At 48.5% G+C, this 19,719-nt stretch overlaps 8 protein-coding genes across 8 annotated transcripts; 3 read left to right on the forward strand and 5 right to left on the reverse strand.

Annotated features, from left to right (window-relative positions):
- Nucleotides 1–314: 314 nt before the first annotated feature.
- N7469_007181 (Peptidyl-prolyl cis-trans isomerase B) lies at nucleotides 315–1,274 on the reverse strand (the record flags this gene model as incomplete). Its single annotated transcript, XM_056646099.1, has 6 exons — nucleotides 315–568; nucleotides 633–713; nucleotides 767–870; nucleotides 939–955; nucleotides 1,025–1,102; nucleotides 1,161–1,274. The coding sequence occupies 6 exons, from the start codon at nucleotides 1,272–1,274 to the stop codon at nucleotides 315–317; spliced, it is 648 nt and encodes a 215-aa protein (XP_056499540.1).
- A 317-nt stretch (nucleotides 1,275–1,591) lies between these two features.
- On the forward strand, nucleotides 1,592–2,190 carry N7469_007182 (mitochondrial 37S ribosomal protein uS13m; the record flags this gene model as incomplete). Its single annotated transcript, XM_056646100.1, has 4 exons — nucleotides 1,592–1,594; nucleotides 1,650–1,733; nucleotides 1,781–2,047; nucleotides 2,146–2,190. The coding sequence occupies 4 exons, from the start codon at nucleotides 1,592–1,594 to the stop codon at nucleotides 2,188–2,190; spliced, it is 399 nt and encodes a 132-aa protein (XP_056499541.1).
- Nucleotides 2,191–2,553: 363 nt separating this feature from the next.
- On the reverse strand, nucleotides 2,554–6,959 carry N7469_007183 (WD repeat WDR12/YTM1 family ribosome biogenesis protein; the record flags this gene model as incomplete). Its single annotated transcript, XM_056646101.1, has 5 exons — nucleotides 2,554–3,899; nucleotides 3,976–4,094; nucleotides 4,384–5,145; nucleotides 5,209–6,728; nucleotides 6,810–6,959. The coding sequence occupies 5 exons, from the start codon at nucleotides 6,957–6,959 to the stop codon at nucleotides 2,554–2,556; spliced, it is 3,897 nt and encodes a 1,298-aa protein (XP_056499542.1).
- Nucleotides 6,960–7,828: 869 nt separating this feature from the next.
- N7469_007184 (putative zinc metalloprotease) lies at nucleotides 7,829–11,091 on the forward strand (the record flags this gene model as incomplete). The annotated part of the gene is made up of 3 exons (XM_056646102.1): nucleotides 7,829–8,723; nucleotides 8,778–10,849; nucleotides 10,915–11,091. 3 exons carry the CDS (start codon nucleotides 7,829–7,831, stop codon nucleotides 11,089–11,091), a joined length of 3,144 nt encoding a protein of 1,047 aa, XP_056499543.1.
- A 482-nt stretch (nucleotides 11,092–11,573) lies between these two features.
- N7469_007185 (mitochondrial 54S ribosomal protein bL34m) lies at nucleotides 11,574–12,069 on the reverse strand (the record flags this gene model as incomplete). The annotated part of the gene is made up of 2 exons (XM_056646103.1): nucleotides 11,574–11,928; nucleotides 11,996–12,069. 2 exons carry the CDS (start codon nucleotides 12,067–12,069, stop codon nucleotides 11,574–11,576), a joined length of 429 nt encoding a protein of 142 aa, XP_056499544.1.
- Nucleotides 12,070–12,588: 519 nt separating this feature from the next.
- Nucleotides 12,589–13,104, forward strand: N7469_007186 (uncharacterized protein; the record flags this gene model as incomplete). Its single annotated transcript, XM_056646104.1, has 1 exon — nucleotides 12,589–13,104. One exon carries the CDS (start codon nucleotides 12,589–12,591, stop codon nucleotides 13,102–13,104), a length of 516 nt encoding a protein of 171 aa, XP_056499545.1.
- A 671-nt stretch (nucleotides 13,105–13,775) lies between these two features.
- On the reverse strand, nucleotides 13,776–15,349 carry N7469_007187 (zinc metalloprotease; the record flags this gene model as incomplete). Its single annotated transcript, XM_056646105.1, has 4 exons — nucleotides 13,776–14,008; nucleotides 14,067–15,006; nucleotides 15,066–15,248; nucleotides 15,335–15,349. 4 exons carry the CDS (start codon nucleotides 15,347–15,349, stop codon nucleotides 13,776–13,778), a joined length of 1,371 nt encoding a protein of 456 aa, XP_056499546.1.
- Nucleotides 15,350–17,343: 1,994 nt separating this feature from the next.
- N7469_007188 (translation initiation factor eIF2 subunit gamma) lies at nucleotides 17,344–19,198 on the reverse strand (the record flags this gene model as incomplete). Its single annotated transcript, XM_056646106.1, has 7 exons — nucleotides 17,344–17,405; nucleotides 17,469–18,210; nucleotides 18,263–18,394; nucleotides 18,450–18,463; nucleotides 18,526–18,554; nucleotides 18,620–18,842; nucleotides 18,916–19,198. The coding sequence occupies 7 exons, from the start codon at nucleotides 19,196–19,198 to the stop codon at nucleotides 17,344–17,346; spliced, it is 1,485 nt and encodes a 494-aa protein (XP_056499547.1).
- Nucleotides 19,199–19,719: the final 521 nt, after the last annotated feature.

The following is a 19,719-nucleotide window of genomic DNA, read 5'->3' on the forward strand; positions in this document are numbered from 1 at the left end:
AATGATAACCTTGAGCTGGGCAGCTATATTTTTGCACTGCATTTGTTTATACTAGTATTTTTCTCATGCATCGAATTGCTTGTCGGTCTGGTGCTGCATTTCCTGGCTGTTGCGGCGGCGACTAAGATAGACACCCAAAATGACAACCATCACAATGAAGATCCACACCGGTTGCATCGAGGGCGAGGACGAGGGCGGGGCAACTTCTTCGGAGGTTGGTGACTCTACATCAACGGCGGGTTCTTGAGGGATTGAGTATAATCAGCCACCTTCGTCCAGCAGCAGAAGGGCAGAGGGAGGGCGCATCTGCCGGTTTAGAGCTCGTCGCGGCTACCTTTGTCCTCGGCCTCGGCCTCCTCCTTGAACTCCAGCTCGCCACTCTTGACAATAGTGACGGGCTTCACGGGGCGGTCACCACGAGCCTTCTCAACGTTCTGGATTTTATCGACAATGTCATAGCCCTCGAGAACTTCACCGAAGACAACGTGCTTGCCATCGAGCCACGAGGTGATGATAGTGGTAATGAAGAACTGAGAGCCATTGGTGTCCTTGCCAGCGTTGGCCATGCCTTAGATATGGTTAGTCTGAAAAAGTTCTTTGAGATCAGTGACTTCAAGAAAAGAGTGACGTACTAAGAAGGCCCTTCTTGGTGTGACGGAGCTTGAAGTTCTCATCCTTGAACTTGTTACCATAGATAGACTTGCCACCAGTGCCTACACATTTGGTCAATATCAAACAATGGCTGATGGATAGGCAGAATACAAACCATCACCATTGGTGAAGTCACCACCCTGAATCATGAAGTCCTTGATCACACGGTGGAAGGAAGAGCCCTCGTAACCGAAGCCCTTCTCGCCAGTAGCCAGAGCGCTGAAAAGGATTAGCATACATGTCAAGCATGCAAAGTAATTGAAGGGTCTCGGGGGCAAGCATCATACCGGAAGTTCTCTGCGGTCTAGGAGCAGATTAGCTGAGTTCAGTCCATTGTTTTGCCAGCCATCATGTGGCACTGAATATAACTTACCTCGGGGACGGTCTTTCCATAAAGACCCATGACAATGCGGCCCATAGACTCGTCGCCATGTTGGATATCGAAGTAAACCTATCACATTCAATTGGTTATTATGCTTTCGGAGAGAGATTGGGGCCAAAATAGATACCTTGCTAGTGATCTTAGGACCACGAGGCTCCTTCTTAGCGTCTTCGGCCTGGACCAGCGCGAAGCTGACCGCAACGACCAGGAACAGGGAAAGGAAAAGATTGCGGAAATTCATGGTTGCGAATTGCCACTATTTGGAGGAATTGTCAAGGAGGAAAGGGAAAGGGAGCAAGAGGGGAGGCCAGCTTGCAATGGCGTGCGGAGAAAGGTACTCCACAAGGTTAGTAATTTTTGCAAATGGCGGAGCATGATTGTGGCGGTGTAGAGAGGTAAATTACGAGAATTACATGATATCAACTTGAAAATTACCATTTAACACTGCAAATATTTTTCCCGGAGAAACTTTATTGCCGGAGGATTTCTCCCGCGCATTGCGGACAATCACCCATTGAACCGAGTAGGAATCGATCAATCAACTGTACACCCGTCAAGATGGTAAGGCTCATTGAGCAATTTTTATGAACTTGAACATTGGTTAACAGGCTTCAAGGTCTTCATTCTCGGCGTCAACTTCCCCGAGCGGAATCTGCTCAAGGCAAGCAACACCTCCACTGGGGAACCTCAACACGACCCCGTCTCGACCAATTGAACCTCGAACTAACTCAAGTCTACCGTTTACAGAAGTCTCTCGAGTCCTTCTTCGGCGTCGGCAACCACACCTCCTCTCGCCTTCTTGCCCGCTTCAACATCCACCCAACCTGCCGCGTCGGTGAGCTGGCCAACAAGCAGGTTCTTGACCTGACTGCCGTCCTGTCGGATATGAAGATCGAGAACGACCTGCGCAGAGAGGTTTTGAATGATATCAAGCGTCTTAAGGAGACCGGAACATACCGGGGTCGTCGCCATGCCCTGGGTCTGCCTGTACGCGGACAACGCACTCGTACTCAGGTATGTACTTTGTTCGCGACATTTGGCTCTGTTGGTTTCAAAATCGGAGACCCAAGAGCCAGTTTTCACCTAAACCAATTGCTAATAGTTCACTCTAGATCAAAACTCCTGTCAAGCTGAACCGCATGGAGCGTCGTCTCTAAGTTTGAAGCTTGCCCCAACTCTTATTTGAAAACTTTATGGGATAATCTCGCGATTTTGTGAGAGGCATGGTAATGGCGTTTTTTTTAATTGCTGGCATCGGGTAACATGTCTGCTTATGTGTGATACTACCTATCAATGTACTATATTATATTCAAACTTGGCAGTGGGAAGACCTCGTACCAAACTGTACTAGTAGTAGGTATTAACTAGTAGATGAGCTTGGAATCTCAATAGTATTAGATTTACATCTGATATACATATCCACATCCAGAAGCCAGACTAAGCTGATAATCAACAGAAAGAAAACTAAGACTTTTAAAAATAGGACCACAAGCTAATAACGCCGTAACCATATGCGCAATCTACTGCTTTGTCGAGGACAGGACGCCTTCACCGCGGTTGATCTGGATTCGCTTGTCCTCACCTGCGCTCACAATTCCAACTGTCTCATCCCAGCACACACTGAACACTTTGACACCCTCGCCACCGACACGCTTGGAGTCTGCTTTGCCTTCTTCTTCGAGACTCTTACGCGGAATAGAATACACACTCTCACCAACAACTCCTTCTTTGTCGGTCTTGGTGCTTCGCAAGTCCCACAGACGCACCGTTCCGTCATGGGAACCAGAGATTAGACCGTATGAGCTGTGTGGGTCACGGGCGAGGCTAACAACAGCGTTGGTGTGACCACGGAGAGTCATTGCAGCAACGGTAGTAGCAGAGGCGCGGGGGTCGATCATAGTGATGTGTCGAGCCGAGGTACCGGCGGCCAGAAGGTTGTGGTCTGGAAGATGCTCCAGAGAAAGAAGAGAGTGTGCAGTAGTGCGAGTATCAACCAAAGAAGCGGTCACTAGATCCCAAGTACGGAGGGAGTGATCCCAAGACGCAGAGTATCCAACGGTAGAGTCTCTGGCATCAAAAATCGCAGCGGAAACCGGTCCGGTGTGGGCTGAAAGAAGCGCCAAAGGGCCGCGCTGCGGTGTGCTGACGGACGAGTTCAGCTTCCGTTTCTTCGAGCTGCGGGCAGCACTAGATGGAAGAAGGTTTTCGGGGGCAGCAGGAGCATCTGACTTTTTGGTACTCCAGAATCCAACATTGTGATCGGATGAACCAGTCAGAAGACGGTTAGAAGGCGCATGCACAGCCAAAGACTCAATGCCGGACTTGTGGCCATAGAGTTCGAGTTGAGGGGCGATCTTTCCAGAAAAGCCACCATCTTCCTCAGTGTATTTCCACAGTCTCACGGTACGGTCCAATGAAGCAGATGCGATCTGGTTGGGCGAAACGAACTTGGCAGCCTTAATGGAGGCAGTGTGTCCTCCCTCAGTAGCAGCCGGGGAAGTCGCAATAGTCTCAGAAGACATATTCCAGACACGAAGGAATCCATCATAAGAACCGGAAAGAATTCTCTCCTGGCCCTTCGAGAAAGTGGCGCCTGAGGCCCAGGTTGCGGCGGGTGCGGTTGCAGAGAGCACATCGGTTGCGCTGACCCAGTCATCATGCTGAAACGAGGCAATATGCAGTGGTGGGATCAGAGCTCGAACATATTCGATCTCAAGGGTGGTCTCAGAGGAGATGCCATTGGCAGTCAAGTATTCATCGATCGAAGTACGCAAGAAAGTGCCGTTGATCAAAAACTCGAATGGGATTGGCTTCTCGCTGCTCAGAAGGTTATTCACCAATGTTGAAAGCGCATAACGTCGCAGACCTAGTAGAAAATAGGATGTGAGTATACATAGTCAATTTTCTGGCGAGTCTAGATTGTTGTAATGAAACGTTCTTACCTGTGGGAACGAGGATAGGTCCAGTGGACTCAGGAAGAGCAATGTCCTCTTGTTTGCTTGTGAGCTGGACACGAACTTGTCTCTGAGCAGCCTCAGAGGCAGCTGAATCTTGGCCTTCACTCATTATGGGCGAAAATCGGAGCAAAAGACGATTGATGATCGCTGAAGATGGCTGTCGCAAAATGGACAAGCCTGCGCGGGTCCGAGGAGGAAAAAATACGGTGACCGGTGCGGCACACTAACGCAAAGCGCGGAGATCGCCCCGCTGTATGCTTTTTTGGAGATGTACGATAGTGGAAAATATATGATTTTGGATATTTACTAAAATTTATGGAATACTATGCTAATACCTATCATGCTCTCGGGGCTCGCCGGATCTCTGAGATAGCCCGTCGTCGATAGTCTGACTCGGCAAACAGAGCCTCGATCAGATCAACTACCTCGTCTATAGAGAATTCCAGACCTAATTCACCTTCCAACCAGAGGAATTTGATATCGGCGAGAGAGCTCTCGAGGATGTTGCTGAGATACTGGAATCGGAGCCAGTTAGGAACATAAACAGCAGTGACCGGAACTGCCTCGGCATCGCCTGTTGCTTCCGGTGTGAAAAGGTCTTCGAGCTTGGAAATTTGGTTACAAAATTTGACCAGTTGCTTGGACTGGTCTTCACTGATGTCACCAAGATCTTCAACATCGATAATCGCCTTGCTGATCATTGTTGAAAGCAAAGAGCCAATGGATTGGAGCAATGCGGAATGCGACAAGATCGGTTGCCATTCCTTGTAGACCTCACGAATTCTATCAACGGCGGCACTAACAGCATTCTCACACTCTGTCTTGTATGGCTGCTCAGAGCACTGTGAAAATCCCTGAGCACCATCGAGAAGATCGGTGACAATGGTGCTCTGTGTTTGCATCTCCTTGCTGTATGCAAATTTACCGAATTTTTCAAGAGATTCCACATCGGAGCTGAGCCTGCTGAGTTCATGCTCCTCCATCAATTCCCGAACCCGACCAGCGAGGTACAAGCAGTCATTGTAGAGATACATTTGTCCAGAGTTCAGTTTGAGTGAATAGAAAGAAGAGGACGTCGCCTTGAACATGGCTAGAATCAAAGTGGGTAGTGCAAGCAGACCAGGGCCAGAGGAAGCAACCCGGGAATCAGAGTGCCTAGAAATTAGAATTAGCAAATGCAACAATCAGAAACGAGTACAAAAATGATCTGGTCCTTACGGTGGTTGAGTGATATCCCTGGAGTCGAGAATCTGCTGCTGAACGATGTCCAGAACCGAATCTGGTATATCAGTGACAGTGTAGACTTCTCTCAGCACCACCTCCTTTTCTGAAGATGGCTGCACGGCGCTTGGCTCCTTGCTCGGCTTCGATGATGAAGCGCTCTGCAATTGTTCGGTCTTCTCGTCTTTGCCGTCATCATCTTCGCCCCATCCCCAGGCATCGCCGTCATCCTCATCATCGTCATCAGCAGTAGGAGCTGTATGGGGTTTGGCGTCATCATCATCTTCGTCCAGACCCCATGCACTAACGTCTTCATCGTCTCCATTCTCCCCTAGATGAACGGCATTGGTATGAGTCGTCGCTTCTTCCTTCTCATCGTCCCATTCGGCATCCCAGTCATCTGTGGTAGTGTTATCCAATAAAGCTCCATCTGCTTGAGTGACTGTTTCTTTTTCAACTCGTTCAACCTGCCTAGTATTGCCAGTACTTGCCGCAAGAACTTTGCGTACACGATCAAGCGAATCGATGCGGCGACGTGCCAGCCATAAACGAGCAGCCTGGTTGACCCAACTAACCAACTCTTCGTGTCCGGACCAGCTCCATGATTCAATTGATTTCGTGAGCTGTAGGACGAGGTCTAACGTTTCCTCGAATTGATTGAGACCACCGAGATCAGTCGGAATTGCGCCAGATAGACATCCTGAAATTGTCTTGGAAGCAATAGCTGCCACTAAGGACTGTGGAAAGGTGGCTGTGACCTTGGAAGGCAAGCCCTGTCGTAGGACATCCAGCACTCGTGTGATGCGATCCAAAGTTTCGGCGACGGTTGCTTCGGATGGCTCAGAATGAATCTGGATGCCACTTTCCGTGACCGAAACGGCGTGGCTCATGCCATCACGACGAGGTTGCAAAATTGGATCGATAATTGCTTTGGTGAGCTCTTGTTGAAACTTCTCATTCACGACAGTGAAAGTGCCAAGTCGTTCAAGAGAAGAGATTGTGCTTTCCAAAGAATCCGGGCCTTGGGCCTTCTCAATTCGGAGCTCGCCCTTGTGACAGTCGACATACAGCTGTTTATCCCAGCGCAAATGTACCGCGTCTTCAATGTCTTGTCTCAGACGAGAGCTCTCAATCGTGAGTATGCTCATTACATTGGTGTTGGCAAAGAAAGTGTCGTCACCAAGAGCTCCCTGAATAGCCTCTAGCTGCTCAATAGCAGTTGAGATATCCCCACTTGCAAGTGAAGCTCTTGCTGCTTCTATTTGCTGACACAGTCGCTGGACTTCTTCTAATGTACCAGCTACTGCCTCGTTAAAAGCTATCTCAGTCTCGATCAATCCTACTTTCGCATTCGCATCCTCGACTTTGGATCGAAGGGGCCCGGTTTGCTCATGTTGCTCTACAATTTCTCGCGCTGTCACCCGAGACCGTTCGATATCCGCGTGTAATTCTTTTGCTTGGATAATCCATTCATCGGCGTCAAAGGTGTTCTCGCGACTCAGAGAACTGATTTCATTCTATCGGCAACGAAAACCGCAATTAGCATATTACAAGACTTCCTAGGCACCTCGGACCCAATAGCAATGGAAATGACATACCTCAACTTGCTCACGGGCCTGCGCTATCAGCTCTAGCTCTTTCGCAAGAGCTGTAGCCGGGAATTCGGCGGCCACGACATTCTCCTCGGGATAGGCACCATCCTTAACGAAGCCAAGAACGGCCTGACATACCTCATCCTCGGATGGCATAGTAGATATGGACAATTGTGTGCCAACACACCAATTTGAAGCTCTTTGAGGTTGTTGAAACGAAGAGTTGAAGCGGGCGTGTCAACAATCCCCGTGACTTTTGGGCGTCACCGCCCCACGTTGGCTTCTTACGAAGGCGTAGTTAAGTCAACATCAGCTGAGTGTAAGCATAAGCAGCCAAAAGAGCAAAAGGAAAGATCCCAAAAATTTTTAACAAAAGAAATAAAAAGGTCAGAAGATGTCTGAAAGGGTCTAAGAGCACAGACTTTCGTATAGAAACGTAGCCAGTCGCAGACACTCATTCGGCTTTGTAAGAGACGGGTCCCAACCTTTGGAACTGCAAAGAGACTCCGCCTGGGTCCAGCACACAAGCGCTTGAACTTCTTCCCAAATCCACCGTGTCTTGGTTCTGTCTAGGTCTGAGTCGAGTGACGTCTACTCGGTTCCTGTAAGTTGTCCATAGATACCCTTGCTGTATCACCACCAACCCTCTCCCCATTTTCTTGCCCCTCCATGCTAGTGCCCCGCCGATGGTCACACATAATGGTGCTATGTCTGGTCGGCGATATCTGAGATGTTGTTCTGCAGCTTCTCTCGTTGGTTGAGCAAGATTCCGTACTGTGGAATCCTTCTAGCGATTCTCGTTCCATTAGGAATACGGTGCATCATGCCTTTCCTCCATGAACAAATTCCATGATTTTGTCTAGCGGCATAATGGAAAATATGTTGATCATGATGAAAATGAGATCCAGCACAAATCCAGGCCATTTCTAAGCATGAAAATTTGAATGACAAAGACAGGCTAATCATGGAATAGATCTTCGATTTTTCGCCGAAGCATTTTCACTGGGGTAAACCCATTGATCGATATGTCGCCTTCGGTGCAGCAAAGTCACTTTAAGCTGCTTCAACAGTTCAAACCCGATTATTCACCCAGTGAATTCGTCGAGTATGAATCTCAACGCACTGGCATGCGGGTGGTGGTAATTGGGCAGAAGGGACCCAAGGTAAATGGCTATTTCGTCCTTGCTACCGAGATTCACGATGATTCTGGTGCTCCTCATACGTTGGAGCATCTTTGCTTTATGGGATCTCGAAACTACCGGTACAAAGGATTCCTCGATAAGCTTGCAACCCGGGTCTACTCTAGCACCAATGCCTGGACTGCCCCAGACCATACAGCGTATACGCTGGACACAGCGGGCTGGGAGGGTTTTGCCCGTATTCTTCCCGTCTATCTCGAGCATGTTATTGCTCCAACACTGACCGATGAGGGCTGCTATACCGAAGTTCACCACATCGATGGCTCTGGAAATGATGCTGGTGTGGTTTACTCCGAGATGCAGGGTGTTCAGAACAACTCCGCTGAGCTGATTGATTTGGCGGCCCGTCGGGCTACTTATCCTGAGGGTGTCGGATTCCGCTACGAGACTGGCGGAATGATGGAGCAACTTCGTGTGCTTACCGCCGAGCGGATTCGCGAGTTTCACCGGGAAATGTATCAGCCCAAGAACCTTTGTCTGGTCATTACTGGTGAGGTGGACCAAGGCAACATGCTGGAAATTCTGGACAAGTTCGAAGATACTATCTTGGACGTCATTCCAAGCCCAGACGCACCGTTCAAGAGGCCTTGGACAGATTCCAAGCAGGCACCTGCGCTCACAAAGTCGACTGTTCAGACAGTCGAGTTCCCTGAAGAAGATGAGGATTTTGGTGAAATTGAGATTCGATTCTTAGGTCCAAACTGCAATGAACCCATCCAGTGTAAGTCTCGAGCAAAATTGGTGGTATTGAACACAAACTAACTATTTTTTTTAGCCGGTGCTCTCAATGTAGCGCTTCTCTATCTGGCTGGATCTTCTGCTTCTCTGCTAGAAAATGTCATTGTCGAAAAAGAGCAAATCGCCAGTGCCGTCTATTATTCAACCGATGACCACCCCAGCATGGAGATTCGGTTTACACTAACTAGTGTTGAGACAGACAAGCTTGCTTCGGTCGAGAAGAGGTTCTTCGAGATCCTGAAAGAAGCCATGGGCAAACAATTGGATATGAAGTACATGAAGGAGTGCATCGACCGCCAATGTCGTGCTTGGAAGTTCTCGACTGAGAGCAATGCTGCTTCACTCGCCGAGTATGTTATCACCGATTTCCTTTATGGAAAGCGGGATGGCTCGACTTTGAGAGATGTTGCGACACTACAAGAGTACGACGTCTTAAGAACGTGGTCCGAAGACCAGTGGCGCGAGTTCATTAATAAATGGATTGCCGATGCGCACCACGTTTCAATCCTGGGAATTCCGTCACAGAAGCTGTCTGACAAGCTCAAGGCTGACGAAGAAGCCCGCGTTGCTACACAGAAGGAGCGTCTCGGCGAGAAAGGACTCAAGGAGCTTGCTGACAAGCTCGAAAAGGCCAAGGCTGAGAATGACAAGGAAATTCCCCAGGAAATGCTCGCCGAGTTCGCCATCCCCGGAACTGAGTCTATTCACTTCATGGATACCACCACAGCTCGCTCTGGTGCTGCTTTGAAAGCTGGGCACCCGAGCCACAAAATCCAAAAAATCGTGGACGCCGATGGACCAGAACTACCTCTTTTCATCCACTTTGAGCACATCGAAAGCAGCTTTGTGCAGATGGCCGTCCTTATCTCCGCACAGTCTGTCCCTATTCAACTTCGCCCATTGCTCTCAATCTACACTGAAGCGTTCTTCAACATTCCTGTAGAGCGAGATGGCAAGACGATTAACTTCGAACAGGTTGTGGTTGAGCTTGAGAAGGATACCGTTGGCTATGCTATGGAAACTGCTCGCAGCCTCGGCAACTCTGAGATGCTGCGTGTCTCCTTCCAAGTCGAGCTCGAGAAGTATGAGACTGCAATTGCCTGGCTGCAGGAACTCTGCTGGAACTCTATCTTCGATGTGGAGCGACTCCGCGCCATTAACACCAGACTGCTGGCTGATGTGCCTGATGCTAAGCGCAGTGGTGATGACATGCTTGCAGCTGTGCACATCATGGTGCATTTTGCGCAGGAGTCAATTTCCCGGGCCCGTAGCACCTTGGTGAAAGCTCGTTACCTGAAGCGCGTCAAGCGTCTTCTGGCTGAAAAGCCCGAGGAGGTTGTGAGCCGTATGGAAGAGATTCGCAAGTCGCTCTTCCAGCCTGAAAACATTCGCGTCGTTGTGGTTGCCGACTTGGAGAAACTTCGCAATCCTGTTTCTGCCTGGAAGCCGTTCGCTGAGCGACTGGGAACTAGCATCGATCTGAAGCCTATCACAAACCGTCGGGCTCTGCTAAGTGATGCGGGCAAGAAGATCGGTGGTACCTCATACATTGTCCCTATGCCAACCGTTGATTCATCATATGCCTACGCTACTGGCCGTGGCCTCGATTCCTACGACGACCCTAAACTGCCCGCTTTGCTGGTTGCCATTGCTTATATGAATGCTGTCGAGGGTCCTCTTTGGGTTGCAGTCCGTGGTAAGGGTCTGGCATACGGTACCAACTTCGCCTACAACATTGACACCGGCTTTGTGAACTTCGATGTGTACCGTTCTCCCAACGCACACAAGGCATTTGAATCTAGCAAGCAAATTGTTGAAGATCATCTGTCAGGCGCCTCGCCCTTCGACCCTCTAATGCTGGAAGGCGCTATCAGCAGCATTGTTGTAGGCTACGCCAACGAACAGATGACCGCCGGCACCGCCGCGCAAGGCAGCTTCATTCGACAGGTTGTGCGCAACCTGCCTAGTGATTACAAAGAGAAGATGTTGAAGAAGGTCCGTGATATCAATGTTGACGAGATCAAGGATGCTCTTCGGGAGATCATCCTGCCGCTTTTCGAAGCGAAGACTGCCAATCTTGTCGTCACTTGTGGCACGGTTCTCGAGGATGTAAGTTCACTATCACCTACATTAAGATTTCATCTGGAGACTTTTAGTACTGACCTCTTCCCTAGACTCTGAAGCAAGGCTTCGAGGCATTTGGCTTCACACCCCAGGTCCAGCCTCTGAAGGAATTCGAGGACGATTATGGTCTGAAGCTCGATGGCGATGAGGAAGAGGACGATGATGATGACGAGGATGACGAGGAGTTTGAATCTGGCTCGGAAGAGAGCGATGAAGATGATGAGTAAATGCCTTGGCATGAATCTTTAGACGTGGCAGGTTATGTAGAAGGATAGCTTGATCCAATTCACTACGAACATAAGCTTAGTACTAGTACTACTTACTTGCATAAATGAAAACATGAGCAGAAGAGTCTGCGTTCTTCCAAGCTTGGGCCCTAGAACCGTGCTCGTATGCACCATACTGTGATCTTCCACGGGTGTCGGTTGAACGCAATCTCAATCGAATCCATATACTGATGCTAAGGAGGGATAGGTTTGCTGCACAAAGGACTGCTAAATTGCGTATAATCTCACACATAATCAAGAATATATAATATGATACAAGGCCTGATAGACCTGGCATGTTGTGCCAATCTTTTGGGATGCTTCCACAAGAGTCTAATGTACACTCATGGGGCTAGCTCCTGTAGGCCAACATTGCTCTTCGATGGCTTGAAACCACAAAATAATACCACCTTTCATCACCAAAAAATCCTGACACTATCCATTTACCAGCTCATGGCTTTACGTCCCTTTAGACGCCGACGGATCAGGACGAGGCGTCCCTTCTGAGACTTGTTCCGGGCCAGGAATCCAGAACGTCGCTTCTGTACTCGTCGTGAAGGGTTATATGTATTGCGCTTGACTCCCAGATGTGCGGTTGCTGAGAAGGCACGGCTCTGTTGTGATTGCTGGGAGAGCAGCGAAGACACCGAGGGAGTGGCAGACAGTGTTGTGGACGGGAGCCGGGACAAGACTTGTGATTGTTGAGGACGGACCGGCGTTGACAGAAGAGTCGAGGAGAAAGATCTGGCGGAGAATGCAGAAGTAGTGGCCTTACTTTGCACTGCGAATGGGCTGGCACTATATCATGTAAATCTTTCGTTAGTCTCGTGTCCGTGTTGTTAGATGTCACGGAGATAATATCTACCTGTTCATCAGAGCCCGAGGGGTGGACACAGAAGCCCGGAGAGAGGGCACGGCTCTGCAGCGGAAACAGAGCATCTTGATGACTCGAGGATTGAGATCGAAGTAGGGTTCGGATCTCGTTGAGGCTGATGATAGGCTGGCGAGGCGTCGGTGATTCTCGCGGCGCAGAGTCGGGAAGTGGAAAGAAAATTAAGCGCGGAGCCGCAGGCGCGGGCCCGCCAACATAGGCACGACATAGCGTAATGACAGCATGCTTTGGACAAACCAACAAATACGCCTTCGCGGTACGTTGCTTAATTTCTTTGATTGAATATTCAATTGTCTAATTCTTTTTCCCCGCATCATTTTTCTCCCGTAAGTATTGGTTGCGTTGCACCTTTACCTTCGAGCATGCAGTATAGTACCCGATCCGGACTAGCGCCTCCGAAACTTTTTTGTCGCGATATGACCGAGCATCTCCAATAACTCTTGCAAAGACCCTCTTTGGTCGCAAATTTGCTGTCAGAAGCCAAAGTCCCGGCTGAGAGAACCGCCTACCTTTTCAATACATTTCACTTCCAGAGCCTAGCAATTGCAGGTCTCAAACTATACAATATGTCCGCCCAAGGCCCCTCCTCTCTCCCTCCAACCACTGTGCAAAGCACCAAACCAATCAGCCAATCCGCCGCGCACGACTTTCTTGCTGCATACCTCACTCGCGCAGCGCAAGACCCGGCACTCCAGCCAAATGCCAGTATCAGTGAACATGGTCCCGTTTCACGCACCACTGCTGCGGCGCCAAACCTGATCCTCCACAATTTGAAGCGCGTGCAAGCCGGTCTGGCCGGAGAAACCCTCGGACGGGATTTGACTGTCGCCAAGCAGAATCCCAACGAGGAGTATCTGGATGTCGCAGCTGGTGCGACGGCGAATGGAAATCAGAATGAAGAGCAGAACGACGAGAATGATCTGGAGATGAAGGATACAGAATTCGAGACCGAGGCTGAGGCCTTTGAGGAGCAGCAACAGGATCAGTCTACTGTCGATAAAGAGGAGCGCAAGCGCAAGAAGAAAGAGCGACGACAGGCTGAGAAGAAAGCCAAGAACCAGAAGGATGATGACTCGGATTAATAATCTTGCTTGGACGTTTGAGCCATGGGCGTTGTTGCATCGGGCCGGAGTTCTTTTGTCTTTGATATTTTCTTCACTGTCTAATTTGATAGTATGTTCTTCTTATACCTGGAGCCTATCGAGGCTTTCGCTTCTGGATAGCAGCATGCGTTTCACATCTAGACAAAAGTGTTTCTTGGGGTTGGAGGTATGTAAATATAGTTAGATGTCTCAGAGCATCTACTGCGGTATATACTCTGATGAAAATCAAATATGAATTATCCATGAATGCACTACAAGTACTGTAAAGGTACTGCTGTTTCAAACACAAGTCCCACCACTGAGTATGGGCCTCGAGCCATGAACCTTTGGAAGCACTGAAACGCAAATTACAACTACTAACAACTCAGGAACTCGATACCTCACAATTAATGTGTTATAGACTCGAGGGCGTCGAATAGCCGCCGCAGAAGATAGTAATATGATTGAGGAAAGATGTGAATTTTGAGTCCAGACTAAATAATGTATGTCGCAACTGGACACCATATTTATATGGCGAAAGGTAAGGACATGACATGCATTTTCATTCAGCTTGGCTCCTCGAGCCCCCTGTCACGCCACCTCTCACTCTATACCACTTCTTACTTTCATAGAGCATCGTCGACATCAAGCCATGACCAATATGATCCTGTTCACAGCTCGCGATCAGCAGCCTTCACGGGTTTCTCGCTATCTTCGGCCTTGGAGCTGGTGACCTTTCCACCCTTCCAGCCAAGAGCAGCAAGACGCTCAGTCAGAATTGGGTGCGAGTAATGGTAGCTAGCATACATCCAATCAGCATCCATGGTGCTCAGGTTCTGGATCTGCAGCTTAAGAAGAGAGGCAGCAAGTTCGTCGGAGAACCCAAGGCCTTGGGCGAAAGCATCTAAAGAACGTCAGTATTTCAGGGTGCAAGGATGTGAGGCATGTTTGGAATGGCTTACCGGCTTCAAACTCAAACTTGCGGCTCAGGATGTTCATCAGCAGCTTCACAATGGCGTCCATAGGGGCAAGAGCATCGGAAAATAGAAGAAAACCGATCATGATGGGCTGCTCCTTAATGAAACCGAAGGATTGATAGAGAGACTTGTTGTTGACGAAGACCGAGAAGAGGGCGAAGATGTAGAACATGTGGAACTGGGCGATACCGAAGAGCTTGGTGGTGTGGCTGAGACTCCAGTGTCCAAGTTCATGACCCAGCACAGCGACAACCTCTTGCGGTTCACTCTTCTCAAGCAGAGTATCATAGATGACGATATGCTTCTTCCAAGGGAGACCGTAGAAATAGGCGTTGGAGTGGGCACTGCGCTTGCTGCCGTCGATAACATGCAGCTCGGAAAGAGGGAACTTCAGCTTTTCGGCAAGCTTCTCAACGCCAGTCTTAATTTCACCGGGTTGAAGAGGGGACAGCTTGTTGAACAGCGGAAGGATGACAATTGGGTAGATAGTAATCGCGAAAACCTGGAGGAAAACACCGAAGAGCCACAAGTAGTAGAAGAACGAGTTGCCAGTCAATTGAACAATCTTGAGCACGGCACTGATAATGGGAGTTCCAAGAACCACGCCCAGCATCTGACCCTTGAGCATGTCCGTGACCCAGAGTTTGAATGTCTGCTTATTGAAACCGAACTTCTCCTCAAGCACGAAGGTCTGATAGTATGAGACTGGAATCGAGAGGATTGTGCTGAGAATGTTGAAACCGAATACAAACACGAGAGTCTGCGAGATTTCGCCTTGAAATCGACCGGGGAGATACTGTGCTAGCAGCAAGCCGCTAACACTCCAGAGCTTGGGAAGAACATCGCCATAGATGAATGCCAGGTTTTGAATTTGACCATAGAGACCGGAAAGAATGCTGAACTTGGCCTTTGCGCGACCATAAGCCTATATATAGAAGAATGGGTTAGAGATTATACGCGGGATGCCACCAGATATCCTCTTACCTGGCTTTGATCGTAGACCTTCTGGGTAACCTCCCCCTCGAGAACCTTGGGGGCCTTAGTGCGCTGAAGCACCTTGTATTGACGGAGAGTTAGGAGACCCTCCAGGACGAACTGGCCCACGGAGAACCCCACGAGGACGTTCTTCCATGGGAAGAGCGGACGGTCAAGAAGACGCGCGAGTTGCTGGAGACCAATACTTAGTAAAAAGAACCAGAGTTACAGCAGTGACAGAAGAAATAGTCACTAATGACGAAATTGAAGGAACACACCTCAAGAATCCACATATTGTAGATCGCGCGACAATGTCAAGGGAGAGTCAAGTTCAAAGAAGCTACTTAGGTGTTAACTAATTTGGGCGGATGTCCGCCTTAGTCAGATCAACAAAGCTCCGCCCGGCGATCACTGCAGGGTCTCTTTCATCCATCATACGTGAAATTGCTTGTCAAAGAAATGTGATGATGATATCTCGGTATTGTAAAGATAAAAACTTCATATGAAATTGTTTTTGTCGCTTTGAGATAGATTTTAAATAGTTTTCACTTCAACCTTGAATGTTCTTACTACAGTCTATTTCCCTTCACTTACTTTCTATATATATACCGGTGTTTCCCCCCACCCTGCTGAACCACCACCTGGTGGACAGGGCTCTACTACCTTACAACTAGGTATTTCTAGGTAGAACTACTATTATAGGTACTATATCTTTGTAAACCAAAAGGCCTAAATTCTTGTAAATAATTTAGAGGTCTTGAATGTAGTTAGGCACGCAATGAATAGTTTAAGGGGGTAAAAAAAAATATAGAGAACCTCTTGAAAATCAACTCCCTAGAACACACAACCCAGCAAGCAAAACACCTCCTCTTTGATATGTAATCTCGTACCCTAGGATGCCAGCACATCTCTTGCATCATTTTCCTGTCCAATAAGTCAGAGATGTGTCTGAGGCTGGGGATTCACCGACAAGACAGCGTAGGGTTTGCGAGAACCACCCCTCTATAAAACCCGAGGGAATCTGTGATTGTCAAGCCATCGCTCACCCGACTCGTCATGACTATGAAACTTTTTGTGATTGTATATCGCGAAGTGTGAGCCAAATTGAGACTTGGTCGTCAGAGAACCTCGATTCATTTAACGCAACAAATCCCATCGGTAATGGTTCCTGTCGGAACTAGACCCCATCCAAGCTAGAACGCTTCGTCCATAATAGTATGGACACATAGAGCGCCTGTACCTTTGCAATGAAATGAGCCGTTGCGCTGCAAAGCGTCGGCCTCAACATCACCATACAGACATGCAAGGGAAGGATTTGTGTGCTAATTGTGAGGGCACTCACCGGCATGGAATACTGAATGTATGATCAGCATTACGATAGACGGGAACCAGATACTATCGCAATAGCGAGGGTGCTCCCACAGATGAAGCCAGGTGATGAGACGAATGAAAGTGATCCATTCCGTTATGGGAAATAATATATCTTATGAATGGGGTGGCGCTCGCACCTAGGAAGGTGCTAATCTATAACAATCCTAAAGGAAAGTGCTTCCTCTGATGGCTAGCTAATACTGGAAGGTGCTATCGAGTGGTAACTGCCTCAATAAGTATATAGACGACGAAGAATGGACTGGGGCAGGGATATCGTTCTAAAATAATCCTTATGGTCATCTCGGTATTCCATAGCCAGCAGTGAAGAAAGTAGTGTTTCTATAACAGACGCGTGCTGGACAGACAGCAGTCGTTTTCTAGACAATATTCGATCACTAACAATTCAGCAGCAAAATTTACAGCACCATCAATCCAACATGAGTTTGGTCCACCAATCTTTCTGCTTTTCTATCTGCCCTTCTATCTACCATATCAAAACCCTAGATGGGAGTTTAGTTTGAAACTACATGCTGTACCTCTCCATCGTCCTCAACTACCGCCCCCCCAAGTAAAGCACACCGCCCAAAACCTCAGGGTATACCTTTTGTTGATGAGGAAAACCTACAGTTTCTCAGAACTATAGAGGGCCAGGGGTGGTCTATAATGATGAAAGTATTCTAGAAAATCTAGATATTGCTATATATTATCATCTATAGCGGACAATTGATAATGATGGATGGTATATTCGTTATCAGTAACATGCATCAATTCAATTCTTTCTTGGGAGGGATGGGCGCGGCAGAAAAACGGTAGAATGAAGAGGGTAGTTTTAAACTAAAGCTCCAGCACGGTAGCTAGGCAGCATTAGGTTGTTGAACTTTGAATGGATTTTTTTTTTCTTTGAATAGAGTACACTTTAGTTCAGAACTGGCTCGAGGGTAACACCGTGAACGATGTTAGCCCAACCAATCAGACGCCCTAGAAGAAAATAATTAATATCCGATACTAGTCATGTAGCAGGTTTTTGGTGTTATAACTTACAGTGCTTGTCAATTCTGCGGGAGATGGCAATCTTCTCACCGACTTCCGTGCAGGCAGGGCTGGTCAGACTGAGCTTGGCGGCATCGGCCTTGACGTTCACAACCTTAGCACCGGTAGCAGTTGAGCCAATGTTGACCATGAGAACCTCGTTCTTAGCCAGCTTGGCGACCTTAGCCTGCTTGCCATCGGCAGTCTTGACACCCAACAGACGACGGAGCAGGAAGTAGTTGACCTCAATCTCAGTGTAGATAGCAGGAAGCTTAGAGCGGTGTCCCAGAACGAAACCAACCAGACGATCGGCACGGCAAAGAGTGGGATCAATACGGGTACCGACACCAATAAGACCACCAGGAATGGCGTAGTTGAGAGTGTTTGTCTCGGCGAAGAGAGACTCGATTCTGGAGAAAATGGGACGGCATTGGATCTTGCCGTTTTCATCCTTGGTAACCAGACCGGGACGGATCTCGATCTCGTCGTTGAGCTTAAGAACACCGCTGAGAATGGAACCACCAGCAACACCACCCTTGAGCTCGTCAATCTCAGCACCGGGCTTGTTAACATCGAAGGAACGGATAACCATCATGTGAGGAGCCTGGTCGAAAGTTCGGACAGGAACAGGAATGTGAGAAGTAAGGTACTCGTTGACAGCATCGATGTTGTACTTCAGCTGGGCAGAGATAGGAATGACGGGAGAGCCATCGGCGACGGTACCACGGATGAACTTGAGGATTGATTGGTAGTGCTGGGAGAGCATTGTCCTCGCGCATCAGGTCGACCTTGTTCTGCAGAATGACAATGTGGTTGAGCTTCATGATCTCGATAGCGGCCAAGTGCTCGGAGGTTTGAGGCTGGGGGCAGGTTTCGTTTCCGGCAATCAGGAGCAGGGCAGCGTCCATGACGGCGGCACCTGAAAGCATAGTGCTCATCTATTGGAAAGTATTAGCGGAAATCTTCGAAATTTGGAAGACAGGTTGAACTTGCGAGAATATCGTGACCTGTAGCAAAGTATTAGTAAATCTGTCCAGTAGCTCTATCAAGAAAAATGGGTCAAACATACCAGGGCAATCAACGAAAGAAACATGGCGCCTAGTAAGAAAAAATATTAGACCAGCCAATCCCCACGTATCCAATCTAACAGAATGGGGACGTACATCAGACGGTAGCGACCCTCGCAACCCTCGCGCTCACAAGGAGGGTCAACTTCCTTATCACTGCTGAAACTCTTATAGCATGTCGGACGGGGGCAAGCAGGGTTATCACACTTGTAGATCTTGGCGTTGGCGTAACCAAGCTTGATGGTAATGTTTCGCTCCAATTCGTTCTTGAATCGCACAGTTTGGACTCCGGAGATAGCTTTTACGACGGTACTCTTGCCTATAAAGAGATCGAACATTAGACTCATGCCGCCGAACACAAGACAAAGACGCCAGTCTCATCGAGAACGTACCGTGAGCGACGTGACCGATTGTGCCGATGTTGATTGTGGCTTGACGGGCAATGACTTCAGGTGTCAAGGGTGTCAAAGTTGAGACATCCAAGGTAGCAGGGTCGGATTGGGGTGGGAGCTCGGGGCGCTGGGGCTTAGGTTCAGGAGCGCTCTTCTTCATGGCCGATTTCTTGGGCTGATCGAGGGGCTCCTGGTCATCGAAATCCTGGCCATTCTGAGCCTCGACAACGGGGGATCCGGCCTGAGAGAGGTCCTCGTCCGAGAAGTCTCCATTCGCAGCCATATTGGAAGAAGAATATTGGATCGCGTCAGCAACGGCTTTTCGTCGGTCTCAAGGGTTTATCGAAAAGAGAGGAGGGCGATGGGAGGTGAGTGGAGGGCGGAGAGTCGAGCCGGACGAAATTTGCGGGCGATATGATAATGGAAGAATGGTATGGTGGGGGGGTTTTTGTGTAGTGGATAGCGAGCGGGCGGTGTCGGTGTTGGACCAGTTGGCTTTCGATTTAGTTACAGGACACAGAGGACTATGTACTTGAAATTTGAGGTCACAATTCATTGCAATTATTTTTGTTCAATTAAGTTCGTTTTTGTTACTAAGTTGCTATTGATTCATTTATGGGAACTTTTTGTGGTATGGTGTGCATGAGTCATTGTCTGCCGGGAAAATCGAAAATCTTTTGCCCTGACGGCCAGATGGGACTACATCTGGTTAGTTATAACTAGTTAACTAGTCAACTACATAACATGTATTAGCTCACTCACTAACTAGTAGTTAAACTTGTATAGTGTATTCCTAGCAAAGCA

The sequence above is a fragment of the Penicillium citrinum genome, assembly GCF_028827155.1.
Source record: "Penicillium citrinum strain IBT 23319 chromosome Unknown utg000006l:1.0-3011923.0:1.0-3012962.0, whole genome shotgun sequence".
Lineage (NCBI taxonomy): Eukaryota > Fungi > Ascomycota > Eurotiomycetes > Eurotiales > Aspergillaceae > Penicillium > Penicillium citrinum.